The sequence below is a fragment of the Lepeophtheirus salmonis genome, chromosome 5 (genome assembly GCF_016086655.4).
Source record: "Lepeophtheirus salmonis chromosome 5, UVic_Lsal_1.4, whole genome shotgun sequence".
In the NCBI taxonomy this organism is placed as follows: Eukaryota; Metazoa; Arthropoda; class Copepoda; order Siphonostomatoida; family Caligidae; genus Lepeophtheirus; species Lepeophtheirus salmonis.
In genome coordinates, this window is record NC_052135.2 from 18,868,033 (window position 1) to 18,882,852 (window position 14,820).

The window sequence follows — 14,820 nt, forward strand, 5'->3', positions numbered from 1 at the left end:
AGCCATGAATATCTATATTACTAACTATTACTGCCTTCATAAATTCATAAGGTGAATTCTAAGAGCAAAAAAACAGCAAGAGAAAAAAATGAGACAATGGCGTTAACGGGGATGATTCAAAAGTGAAACATAACGAGGGAAAAATTATACCATAGACAACTCAATTTCACCAAAATTTGATCACTTGGTGGTCGCGTCGTTTAAAGAAATGAAAGGAAATTGTGTGCCTTTGTATAATTTTGACTGATGGAATCCAGACGAAACAGGATATTGCTGTTTTTCCAATGAAATATCACACTTCGTCACTACCGAAACATATATTTATTATATATAACTATATGTAGAGCACTTTAGTCTATATCTAATACATTTTACTCTATTAAAAGTACATATTAAAAGATTGACTTTTCATGTAATACTAATATTTTGACGCGTGTCTAAAGAAATTTTTTTTTTACATTTTCATTTATATTATTTATGTTTTGTTTTTTTTAATTTTACTTTTAATTCTAAGAAATGGAAAACAATCATTCTTTTAAGAATAATAATAACGCAAGGAAAAAGACATTGAAAATAAAAAAAAGTAATACTAAGCTCGTAAAGTTGGTTTATCTAACCTAAATAAACTGCAAATCACGATAGTTTGAAAAATAAATAATCTTAATAAAAACAATGATAATTATTTTGTGTATTAAATTAATTAAATATAATTTTCTTTAAAGAATTGATATGTTCATTTTGACTAAATAAGTTCCATATCGAGATAAATACAAGCATATACGGGTTTTTTTAAATGAATCTAAATATCCTTTATACTCTTACACTAAAATACCCTTTAGTTATATTTGTAAATTATTCTTATTGGTCCTTCGAAGGCCCTGCAAATTGTATTTCAGGATCCTTGGCTAAAAAAATATATAATAGATTTTACTAATCCTCAGGCCAAAACATTGAAAGAAATGAGCAATAATTAAAATATCCTGCTATATAAAAGGCATTAAAAATAGGACAAAAAGACATAATTTGACTCATTATGGACTTTTTATACAAACTTTGGGGGTGATTGAATGTACATTATTTACTGTATGTACTTAAGTTGGCTTCGATATGGCCCCCTTTCAAATATATATATTTTATCTGCACTTTCAAAAGATTAATCAAACCAATTTATAAATTTTCTATGCAAGGAACTCATAAGCTAAATTCCAGTACTTTACTTCCTATAAAAGTGGACTAATTCATAAATTGAGATTAAAACAATACAATAAGCAAATATATTATTCATAGTACTTGCACTTATTCTAAAACAGATTGTAGGTACTTTTAAATCACAAAAGTACCTTTTTGAAAAAAGTTGAAAAATTGTACTTAAAATTTTAATTAAATACTTGTATTTGACTTAAGTACATTTAAATAAACTTAGCATCAACTTTGCAAAGAAAAAAAAGATAAATATTTGAATCTCGAATAACATTTAGTTGCAAAAACTTCCCTTCAAAATAAATTATTTAAAGTACTTACCCAGCAGCAAAACTGATTACATACTATCTAACTGTCTCTAAAAACTGCAAATTCTGAAAATAACAAATGAATTTTAAAGTGAATTGTTCGAAATTAAAGATTCTTAAGAATTTTTATTTATAAAAATCTCAAAACAGAATCCATCATTCTTAACATTAATTTCAAGAAAAAATAAATTCCATTTTTATGAAAAAGTTTTAACACAGATATTGCTATTTTTCACCGTGTTTCTTGTGGTATTTTTAAAGAAGAAAAAAATATTATAGCAACTTTGTTCTTTTTTATTAACAATTCTAAGTTTTATATAATATTTCTGTCACTCGATTTCTTATCCCTGTAGGATTATTTAGGCAAAACATGCACTGCGATCTTTTTTTTTCTTCAATTTTACAGATACTGTATAAGACATACAAAGTTACATTAAAGGCTTTTGTACAATTTCGTTTCATCTTTATTGGCTTGCATCTAGAAAAATATTAATTTACCCGAAACAAAAATAACAAGCATACTTTATAAATTTAGAAGTACATAAACTTCTTTACCATTTGATACTTTAGATTTTGAATATTCAATTTGTGGTATGCATCAAATTTACAATTCAATGATTTTTGAAAAATCATAAGAAAAACAACAAAAAAAAATTACAAAAAAGTTAAAGGAGATTAAAGTTATATCTGGGTACAAAGAAAAGACGGGTTTATGTTACAGTACTACTATTTTAAGGAAGCATATACATAATAATAGATAATTTATCCGAATTTTTATTCAAAATTGGTTTTAGGTTGATGCACAGTTTTTATAAACAATTTATCATGAATATTTAAACATGTAAAATGTTATTTGATTTTTTTAGTGTTCTTTTTTTTCAGAAAAATTATAAAAATGGTTATTTTAAAATTACCATTTTAAGGAAAATATCAATAATAAATTGAAAAATTTTCTTAATATTGGCTCAAAATTGATTTTTCTGTTGACGCACAGCATTAAAAATGATTTATCATTTAAATAAGTAAAATACTTTTTTTTTATTAACCACGACTATTGAAAAGGTTTTTTTTTTTTTTAAACTACCATTTAATGGAATAATATAGACAATAAATTGGTAGTTTTTCTTAATTTTTTGTTGAACATTTTTTTATTATCTTAATACACCGTAGTTATAAATGATAGGTTGAATGAATTATGAAAAAAACATAATTTTAAAAGTAGCTTTATTTTATTAAATTATATTATTTTTCTCTTTTGCAGAACTTTCAAGCTATCATTATCCGGGTCGAATGAGAAATCAAGGATATAGAAATTCCATGCCTCCCCCCATATCCGCGCTAGCTCCAGCACATAAATTTCGAAACAACTGGGACTAATAATAATTATCCCTAGGGCTTTAAAAACAACAACCTCCTATGTCATTCTCAAATATATTACCATTATGACTTCTTTTTTGTTATGTAACTTTTTATTCTTTGAATATATGTACGAAAAATAATTTTTTTATGTAGTTTAATTCATATTTTTTCATGGGTTTTTCTTTTTCTATTCGTTCGAGGCATTTTTTTACCATATTACAAAATACTAACAAAAATAAATATTACAAACATTAATAATATTATAACCTCTGCATTTGTGTGTCAAAAACTTTTGTATTACTACTACTAACTTTTATTGTATGTAAATTCTTTGTAAATAACCTGTACAGAAAAAATTAATTCAAAAATGCATGAGACTATAAATAGAACATATGTGATTAACAAGCATAAAAGAAGTTATAATTAATACCTTACCGGTCGTTATGTTTAATTGCTATAAGATACCATGTTCGAGTAATCAATTCTGTGCTCAAATAATTCAGAGACTTCCAATGGAAAAAATATACCCCTAAAACAATTGATTCATTGTCACATTTAAAGTGGAATTGCGCATTAGGCAGTGTATCAAACTATTAAATCAGGGGTTCAAAGTAGAGTGTAGACCCTCATTTATTATATGTTAAGGGCTCTTTATAAATATTATTCAAATAGGGTAGAATTTTACATATAAATCTCCCTTTTTCTTAAATAAAGTAAAAAAAAAAAGATTTTTCTCCCTTTTCCCCTTCTTTAATTTCGTTTACGTTTGTTCATCACATCAACATTTTTTTGTACAGAGTTTTTGAGTTGCTTTCACAGGTAACAAAGTGATAAAAAATATTATATTATTCTTATAAATATACTTTAGCTACTTGTTTTTATTATTTTGTATATTTGTAAAATAATTGTGAAAGTCACTTTTACATAGAAACTAAATAATACTTATTAAATAACTCTTATTGTTTTATTATCTTTTTTTTTTTTTTTGAAAGAAAAAAAATTGAATTCTTAATAAAGAGATTCCTTCTGTAAACGCAATTTTTTTATTAATGTTTGTACATCATAATACAATATATATCTATAAATATTCCATTAATCAAAAAAATATATTTGTTGTTCTAAGTAACAGCAACGATTGATGGAAAGTTCTTTTAAATTGATATTGTATGTATTACTGTAATGTCTGTACTGCTCAAATTATAACAATACGAGTCAATATCCAATATAATTTACTACTATTTCATGCATTTTTTTGTTGTATCATAATATACATTTGTTAATGTCTCTAGATTATTCAATCCATAGTCAAAAATATTGTAATAATTTTGTAAAAAACACAACCAAACAACCAATTAATTGTATTTTTTGGTATATATAAATAAATATATATATATATATATATTATAGTAATGAAAGTGTTGTATAATAGTTATTACAACTTTTTAGGTTGGGAAATCCTTTCATGAGGGCAAGTCGAATCCGAGGTCGCAGTTTAGTTAGACTTCACTAAAGTAACCTTGTGAAAACATCAACAACTCCTACCCATAGAGAAAAAATACAAAGATACAGCAAAGGATTTTCGATTGGCAGTTCAACATATAGAGAAAGGAAAAAATCTTGAAATCATTTTTAATGGGATTCTTTGATAAATTTTGTGAATTTAATGAAAGAAGTTCAAGTCATTTAACTGAAAAAAGTTAAATTATCAGCTTTTATTTGATATATAGAACATAGACAAAAGAAACAAGATTATCAGAATGGAAGAAAAAAGAACATACATTGCCGTTTTGTCTTCGTTTGGACTCAAGACCAAAAAGTTTCTCTAGAGTCCACAATGTATGTCTTTTCCGCAAAAATTTGGCCGATTTCTTTTGTATTTTAAGTAATTGAATAATTACCGATAATACTACTGACGGAATTTTGGATGTTGTTGTCTAAATCTTTTTGTGTAATTTTTGACCAGCATTTTTACGGCCTTGCCAACTGTGGACAGTTCAATCTTCTTCTTACAGGCTTATTCGGCGAACTTCATTTCCAGGTTTTTATCAATAGCATTTTTTACCTCCTTGTTATTCAATTTTTTTGGTATATCATTCATAGGGTTATCTATTAGGTTGTCCTCAATGGCCAAACAATTTCTGCCTCGACACACAGTGGCTTTAATAACTTTTTGAGGATAATAACAGGCTAATACGTCGAGACAGGACTTTTCTTAATTTTTTAGCTAATTGTGCAATATGCAGGCGTAAAAGTGTATGATCAAAAAAGATGCAAAAATGCAACCACCTGTTCAACCTGTCTTATTTTTGTATACCCCTGAGATGATTCGTAATAGTACGCTTGATGTTGATATTGTCATGATCAAATTTCCAATAGATGTTTGAAATATTAAGGGGTGTAATTTTTGACTTTTTATGAAAATTACTAATTGATAAGTGTTATGAAGCACATTAAATAATTTCCAAGGGTCTACAGTTTTAACACTCCTATTTAAATACATAATTAATATGTAATGAAATTATATCGTCTATAATGTAAACAGAGTAAGGACTCAAACATTAGAATCCTCTTCGAGAACGTCTAGCTCAGTTATAAAAGTCTGACAATTTTATACTTGGGCCATTCGAAAGAGCTGACAAAAGGCTACAATTGTTTTGTTTTTGTGCGATCAAAAATGTTCGATCAACAAGCAAAAGGGCAGAGGATGTGCGATTTCCTCTGCGTACAAGTCGATCCCAAAAAGATCTCTGCCATTGTCAATGTGTCCCTGGCCACCCTTTACAACACAAGATAGGGTATGACTAACTCTGGCACAGTCTCCAGGAGGCCTGAAAGGGGAAACCTTAACAAGAAGAGGAGTGCCGTGTCCGTGTCCATAGTTTGGGAGGAAATCGAGAACGAAATCCATGAGGAAGATAGTGAACGAGATGGAGATCTATGTCAAGAACATCAGGAAGTTATTGTCTGTGAACAGACAATAAACATTAATATTTCCTACTGACACAATCATCCGTGATATATATATTATATTATTTTTTATGGAGTTTCAAATCCCATTTGTTACATACTCGCACCAACTACATGGCCTTGGCTGTTTGGAGCATCTTGGAGGGTAAGATGAAAAAGACTTCTCACTTGAATGTCCATGGTCTGAAGGCCATGATCATGGAGGAGTGGAACAACTTGTCCTCGGACTTCATCAAGGCCAGCTGTGCTTCTGTACATCTCTCTATTATTACCAGCCTTCAGAATAGAGGGTGACATATTGATTAAAAAAAATTTCCTTCAAAAGTTTACCATAAATATGGCACAAAATATCTAAATGGATAAATGAAAACAGCTGTTAAAATTTTCTAATTTTTGAGTCCTCGCTCTGTAGTTGGTAGTTGAAATGGCTGTTGTTTATATAAATTTAAATTTAAAGCTACTTGTACATGTTATGAATTAACAATACACTACAAATTTAGACATTAAAAATGAATGGAGTAATAAAGGAGTTTTACCTTAAAAATTCTTTAGATAAAGTTTTTAACTGGTTTGTATGTTTATATACATTACGAAAAAAATTCAAGAATTGTCCTATGAATTTAAAAAAATTAAATTATTTCATAACATTTAAAAATGTAAAACTTTTTCATCATAAATGTAACATGGTAATTTTCGAAACTAAATAAACACAGTTTATCTTTTAAACAATAATTTGAAGGTTTAAATATTTCATTATATCTTAATAGAATACACTCAATAGAATAATTTTAGTTTTTGCAACAAATTAAGGAGCCTGCTTAATCTACATAAAATCTACTCCCAACATAAGTATTTTTTAAACAACACTTGCTATGGCATCATTACAAAAATGATAAGTGAAAAGAGTATAAGTATCACACAGTTCACACAGATAGACACTCAAACATCTACATGGATTGATTTGTCAAATTTTGAAGAGAGAGAAAAAGTTTGAGTGAATGAATGAGAGTTGAGTTAAAAAGTATGTATCATATATATATTTTTTTTTTTCACAGTAGGATTTAATGGATTAAAGTCCACACTCCTTGAGACCAATTTGTAGTAGTACACCTTCTAAACTCTTTCTTTCGGCGTCTGTAATTGTAATAATGGATGATGGAACTTGCGTTAATGAGAGTGATCCGTCTTGCTTGGATTTTTCTTCGAATTGAAAAGATTTAGAGACGGGCTCCTCGTCTTCCAATAAATGATCCTCTTCAGTTTCAACGTCTCCATTATAAGTGCATGCTTTTTTTAAAAGGAAGCGTCTTCGTAGATTGGTAATTGATATTTGCTTTGTGATTCTGTTCATTTTGTGAAAATATTTTTTTGCAAGAAAATGGGAGACTAAAAGGGCAACTTTCTTTTATTATGTTGGCAGCCACTCAATAAACAATGATACTTGAATAATATATTCGAACCTAAGTAAGAGGAATAAAATATAAATATGAATAAAATATATATAAAACATAAAATCATATATATTATATATGTAAGCTAAATAAAGACAATAATATATTTTTACACACAAATTGTATACCGGGCCGTGAAAAATTATTTACCGATGATGTAAATATACTTTTTAAGAGGTTTTGTGGCAACCAATCTGATTGTTTCGTATTTTTACTGTTAAAATAAACAGAAATCCTTCCTGTGTGAGCGTAACAACTCCACACGTAAGACCATGTCCAATCAGGAGACAAAGAGGATCGAAATTGCAGCCCTCCTCCGAGCGGGAGTGTCTCATAACAATATTAAGGAACAGGTTGGGGCCTGGTTGAAGACTACTTACAACGTTTCCAAGCGCTTGGAGGCTGGGGGTGATCTCAAGCATTCCCCTGGGGCTGGCAGGAAGCCCACTGTCTCAACAAGGCAAGTAAAGGAAGTGTTCAAGAGGACTCCCAACAGGTCCATTGCCGACATGGCCAGAAAGATGGGAACGTCGACATCAACTGTTTCAAGGGCATTGAAAAGGACTGGAGGAAAGTCCCTGAGGCGTACTGAACGCCCTCTGCTAACTGAACGTCAGCGAGAAGTCAGACTTGAGCGTGCCAAGAAAATCTTGAATGATATCAAGAGCTCATCTGGACGCATCATCATTTTTTCAGATGAGAAAACTTTTACGGTCGATCCTGTTTTCAACAGGCAAAATGACCGTGTTGTGAACTTTGGAGATGTTTGGAGATCCAACGGGAAGGCCATGAAGCCAGTATGGTTCCCCACTGGCTACAGTTAACAGCGGAGGATATGTAAAGATTCTGGCGTCCAAGGTACTTCTGTGGATCAAATCCATAGTCGGCAACTCTCCTTGGCTTTTTCAACAAGATAGAGCACCCGCCCACGCTTCTAAGAAAGCTCAGGAGTGGCTCAAGGACAACATGAACTTTTGGCCAAGGACTACTAGCCCCCTCAGAGCCCAGATCTGAACCCACTAGACTTCTCTATCTAGGCGAACGTGGAGACCAAGGCCTGCAAAAAACGACACAAGAACATAAATGTCTTAAAGGATGCTGTCAACAAGGTCTGGGCCTCTATGGACGCTGATTACATCCAGCAAGCCTGTGGCAGGTTTCAGTGTCGCCTGACCAGTGTCATTGAGTCAAATGGTGGCTACATTGATTAAATTTGATCACAAACTATTTTATTACTCTAAAAATGTATTAATAAATTGGTTCTCAAGTCATTCGAAATGTCATTATGTCCGCAATATGTTCTGAACAAAAATCGGTAAATAATTCTTCACGGCCCGGTATTTGGTTATATATAATCTCCCTTTAGGATATATATTTTGCTAATTATGAAATCCAATTTGGTAAAGAATAAGGTATTTTGTCTAATTGTTATAAAGAGAGATATAATTAATATTCTATATAGTTTAGCAATTTATAAATTACAAAGTTTATTAATATTACAGTTTCCCCGTTAGTACCTCTTAATAACCAATTTCTAACATGTGCATATATAAATTTTTATCTATAGCATTTTGTTTTGCTGTAAAATGTAATTTATCTAAACGAAAGAGTCACATATTTGGTATATGTCTTTTAAATGAGAAAGAATCCCTTTTTTATAACGTTATTTGGAAAGTGATTTTCTGAACTAATATTAAATTTACAATAATTTATTAGTTTTTAATATTAATACATTCTGCATGTATTTAAAATGAAACGAAATTGAATTCAATTGAATGGATTCAATGTCTAAAAATATACCTTTTTTTTCAATTTATAATTTTAAATATATGTGTCTTTTGGAAATTCTACCATGAACTTATTATTTTTAATTAGCCTTTATTGGTTTCTTATCAATTATCTGCATAAATTATTCTAAAAGTAAAAAAAGTTAGTTCAAAAAAAAAAATTAAACAAAGAATAAAATAATAGTTTATCATCTGAATAGTTTAAAAAATCCAACTTGTAATGATTCTACATAAATAAATCAATTTTGAACATTCGAAAAGTAAAAAATATCATTTTCAAAATGGATAAACATGCTCTAATATGAGTAAATACTTTGTAGGAACCTTAAAATTAATTTAACAATTTATGATATTTTGTGGGGAATGTTTAATAGACTTACACATATGTAAAAGTAACAGATCAAACAGTTGGATATGTTGTAAATATATTGAAAATAAAATTCCTGTCGACAACAAGTTGGATTTCACAAAAAACCAACATAACAATGATTTAAATTTATGCTGACATATTTACCTTTTATGCAATATGTAAGTATTTCACTCACATAGAAATAGCAATTATGAATTTAATTGAAAATTATGTTTATATAAAAACGGTTTGATAAAACGGAAAGATATATCAATGCTCAGTCAGACTTGAATATCTACTAAATCCAGTTATTACTTACTACTATTAAACAAAAAAGAGTAAGAGAGAGATACCATTTAAATGAAACTAATGCTCTTAAAGATATGATAATTGATAACCCTGACAATTGGAATACTATTTAGAGGGAAAGCAACTTAGATGTCATGACGTTTTATAAGATACAACCAAAAGTAGCTATGAAGGGAATGGAATAAACGTAAATCTATTTTCATATACAGAAAGAGCATAGGCAAGTAGGAATTACTCCCAGGGTTAATGATAGGATTTGCTTTTTTTTTTTTTAATTTTCCGACCAAGATCCTATTTTTTTGACTGACATCTCATTTTTCCAATTTTTTTTAAATAAATATAAGCCTTTTCATTTTATTTAGAACCCCACCCCTCTTCTACCTTCTCCTGTGGCAAGAGGCCCAGTTTACTCGGATGTCGATTTTTAATCCTCCTCTGAGTGAAAAAGAATTTACACTTATAATTACCTAAAAAAATCTTCAATGTTACTCTACGCCTTTCATGAGCACACGCAATTATATATTTAGATGATAACAACATTTAAAATATTGTTAAGATTGACAACTACGACTACAATACATCTCACACGAGAGAAAATTCTAAAAATTTGCAACTTAATATATTAATGTTCTCATCGTTTATTTATCAATCTGTAATTTGAACTAGTTAAGCTAACAGCAAAGGCTCTATCATAGGAAGGTCCAAGATGCTATGCCATTGTCCCTCTCATACTTCTTGAAAGACAAAACAATAAAAGTTGCTTAATTTTAATGTCATCATTACTTTTTTATAAAAACTGCCACACCAAATCTTTAAAAATAGTACAGAAATAAGTCTGTTAGTTTGAGAAAATTCCTAGGGTACATGAAAACAGCCCTCACCCCTTTCGCAAGATGAATTGTTGAGATACAATAGATAACGTTACTTTGTCCTTTTCATTCGTCATGTATTCAATTTGCTCATTTTTTCTTAGAATGGTGAGTACAAGTATACAACTCTAAGTTAGTCATAATTATCAATATCAAAATACATACTGTTTGTTCAAGATATAATTTATATATAGAGCATTTTCTATGTCTTTATAAATTGCTTCATAATTGAAGGAGACGAAACTTTGAGGGCAAAGTTGATATTTTACTACACAAAAATGATAAAATTCTAATAAATTTTGAGGAAATACCACCATAAAAATGGTTTTATTTATAAAAAAAAGACGTAAAACTTAACGCCAGTGATAAACAGTGATATTCGAATTAAATCAAAGTGATATTACGTAATGAAAATTTCTATGAAATGTATAAATATATAAGCTTTTTTATATATAGAGAGAATAATACCTTATTCTCTCCAATGTAATAGTTAATTTTTAACTATGAATAGAAATAAGTTTGTATAACGTCGTAATAATAAATTTTAAATACATTAAAGGGATGTTATATATAAATAACTAAGCAATATGGAGATACATTTTTGACAGACAGTAAAAGTTTTGTCCTTTTATATTTTGCTCCCATTTTGACCGCTAATAGTTCTTCATTTTATATAATTTTAATGAAAAAAAGAGTATTCATTGTCATAAAACTTATTTATTAGGGCCCTCAAGATGAACGACACCAAGAATACTGACATCACATAAAAATGCATTATACACATTTAACAATTAAAATGAATTGAGTCATGAGGGATTTTTATATTTTATGTTGCCTTTTTTCAAATCTGAAAATTTAATTTGATCAAAAATTTAAATTTAGAGATAATTTCTAACTGTTATATCCAGGTATTTACTAGTTGTAAAATAGTTATAAAATGAAAACTAGAGTTGAATTTAGGTAATTCTGTAATAAATTTCGGAAGGAATTATAAGAACTTTACTTAAAAATTGTTATTTTAGTAGATTAAAACAATATACATTAATAATCAATTTCATAAGACACCCATATCACAAGTTTATTATTTTAATTCCCTATTTCATTTTTTAACTATTATACTTATTGTAAGTTGAAAAAATAGCCTTTCATAGGTTAACAAAATTAAAAGAACAAATTAATACACATTATATTAAAAGCATTGCAAGCTCTGTTCTATCTTATATATTTATTGTCCGTTTCTGAAACTGATGTATCGATAATTTGATGTGCTTCTATAAATTTGTATTTTTATGTGCATTCCAAACTATCTTCGTTAATACCCCCATGAATTTTAAACAAATAAAAATAGGTCATGACAATTAAATATATTTATCTTTTTCATCATAAATGTATCATGGTAATTCTAAAAACTAAATAAACACAGTTTATCTTTCAAATAATAATACAGGGGTTATCATTTCTAATTTAATCTTACAAAAAATAGGGAATAACACTCAGTACAGTAATATTTGTTTTCGCTATTTGAAACCATTCAAAGAGGGCGATTCTTCCACATGAAATCTACTCTCAACATTTTAAAACATCATTCATTTTCTTTGACATCATTACAAAAATTATGTATAAGTAAGTAAAAAAGTCTTAGTATCACACAGACAGACAGTCAAACATCTACATAGATTTATTTGTCAAATGATGAAGAGAGTGAAAGAGGTGGAGTGAATGAATGAGAAGTGAGTTGAAAAGTATGTATCATTTTTGTTTGTTTTAACAGTAGTATTTATTAGATTAAAGTCCACACTCTTTGAGACCAATTTGTAGTAGTACATCCTCTAATCTCTTTCTTTCGGCGTCTGTAAGTGTAATAATGGATGATGGAACTTGCGCTAATGAGGGAGATCCGTTTTGTTTCTTGGGGTTTTCTTCGAGTTGAAAAGATTTGGAGACCGGCTCCTCACCTTCCAGCAAATTGTCCTCTTCTGTCTCAACCTCTCCATTATTGGTATCTGTTTTTTTTAGATGGAGGCGCCTTCGTAAATTGGTCATAGATAATTGTTTAGTTATTCCGTTCATTTTCATAAGCGATTTTTCTGTAAAAATATGGTGATATTTTGTTAAACAAATATATTAGAAACATTCAATGCAAAACGATACTTAATTAATATATTCGAACCAAAGTTAAATATATAATTATATAAAATCATTTTAATTTTTCGGTATTTACAAAAATATATTAATTCATCTATGTGTTTTACATGAAGACATTAACATCATATTTCTTATAAATTTATTAATAATGTATTTTCTCTTTAATTCTTCCCAAAAATACATATATAGGCACTATTGATATTAAATCTAATAAAGAAGATGGTGTTATTGTTACAAAGAGAAATACAATAAATATTATATATAATTTAACAACTTATGAAATCACATTTGTAAGTTACAAAGTTCTTTAATATTGCTCCAAAATATAAATAATTTTTCATTTACAAACTCATTGGGGATTAAAAACTTAATTTATCATCTATAAAAAAAAAATTCTTGTTAATGATAACCAATTCATCTATTTTTAGAAGATTTCAATATCCGTATTTCAAAAATTGATTTTGTGAGCTTATATTCAATTTGTATTTTGAATATTTTTCTTACTCATGTATTATTTATATAAATTAAAATGCACTCATTTATATTGAATAGAGTGGGATGGTTTCAATGTCTAATAAATGTTCTTATGTATGTTATTACTTGAAGTTATTATTAAAGTATATGTGTCTTTTGAGATTCTAGTTTTTTTATCTAGTGTCCTAATTATTTGAAATAAACTTTTGGTGGTTTTTTACCAATTATCTTCATAAATTATTCTCATAGTCTTAAGAAAGTTGTTTCAAAAATTTTATCAGACCAAGAATAAATCGTTAATTTATCAATGTTTGGTAGGGTTAATAGAAATACATGGTAATTCTATAACGTGTGTACATTGATGTTTGACTTACACCACGCTCTGTATTAGTGACGTCATATAAAATGATTGGTTACGTGTTTTGTCAATATCTGACTGTCTTGCCGTGCAGTCAGTACGATACTTCAAATTGAAAATTCTAGCAATAGTGACGTCATTGAGTGTGATTTGTTGCGTGTCTTGTCAACATCTGTTTGTCTTGCCCTGCAATTCTAGAACTCCCGACTACATGATGGTCTAGCCTTGTATTTCTATTAACCTTAGTGAATAGTTTAAAAACCCAACTTGCAATGATTCTACACAAATAAATCAATTTTGAATATTTTAAAAGTAAGAACTTAAAATTAATTTTCAATTATGTCGCTTTGAGGGGACGAAATGCCGTTCCCAACAAAATCTTCAAGTTAAGAAGTTTGGTTTTTCAAAAAAGATATCTAATCCTCAAAGTGAATCTTGAATAGAAAAAAAACATTTGCACAATTAATACATTAAATAATTAAATATATTGAAGAAGAAACACAAATAATATTCCCTGTTTGCAACAAGTTATATTTGACAACAAAGCCTACTTTACAATAATTTAAATATTTACCTTGCAATATGTAACTATCCTTTGGCTTGAAGAGCAATTAAACTCACACAGACAAAGCAACTACAAATTTAATCAGACTTGTATGTCTTATATATAGAAAAGGCAACTTTGTAATATAGAAAGATATATCAATACTCTGTTAGACTTGAACATCTACTAAACGCAGTATTAAATCAAAAGGAGAAAGAGAAAGATATAAATTGAATGGACCCCCCTTCCCCTCTCCTCCCTCACTCCTCCCCCACTCAGGCGTGAGCTTTCTTCTTCCTTCCTTCCTTTACCAGAGTGCTTTTTAATATTTTTTTACAGTCAAGATATATGCATACATATATCACTGAGACAATAAATTGATTCATCACTCAATCATTCTCTCTTCAATATTTGTTGTGTACATTATACAATTTTTTTACAAGTTGTAACTGATATAAGAATATTGTACATTTACCAATTTGTTCATTTTATAAACAATTGTTTAATTACAGCATCAGTAATTATATTTATTAATTAGACATTGACGCTATCATCTCATTTTGATCTTATAAAACTACTTATTTGTATATATTTAGATGTAATAGAACTGTGGACTATATAAACAATTCTTATCAATTAGTCATTTTATTTATAATGAATTTACGAGTAATATAGCTGTGGACATTTGAACTTTATAATC

At 28.6% G+C, this 14,820-nt stretch overlaps 1 protein-coding gene and 1 long non-coding RNA gene across 2 annotated transcripts in view; one reads left to right on the plus strand and one right to left on the minus strand.

The window, feature by feature from the left end:
• Nucleotides 1-4,282, plus strand: part of LOC121117742 (uncharacterized) — a 319,548-nt gene extending 315,266 nt beyond the window's left edge. The window contains exon 8 of the mRNA XM_071888348.1: nt 2,770-4,282. Coding sequence (XP_071744449.1) covers nt 2,770-2,885 — 116 coding nt within the window. The 3' untranslated portion in view covers nt 2,886-4,282. The remainder of the gene's footprint in view (nt 1-2,769) is intronic.
• A 7,662-nt stretch (nt 4,283-11,944) lies between these two features.
• LOC121118704 (uncharacterized) lies at nt 11,945-14,402 on the minus strand. Its single transcript, XR_005864543.2, has 2 exons — nt 14,151-14,402; nt 11,945-12,686 (listed from the first exon to the last, which is right to left on the minus strand). It is a non-coding gene; the product is annotated as an uncharacterized lncRNA (long non-coding RNA).
• Between the last annotated feature and the right edge of the window lie 418 nt (nt 14,403-14,820).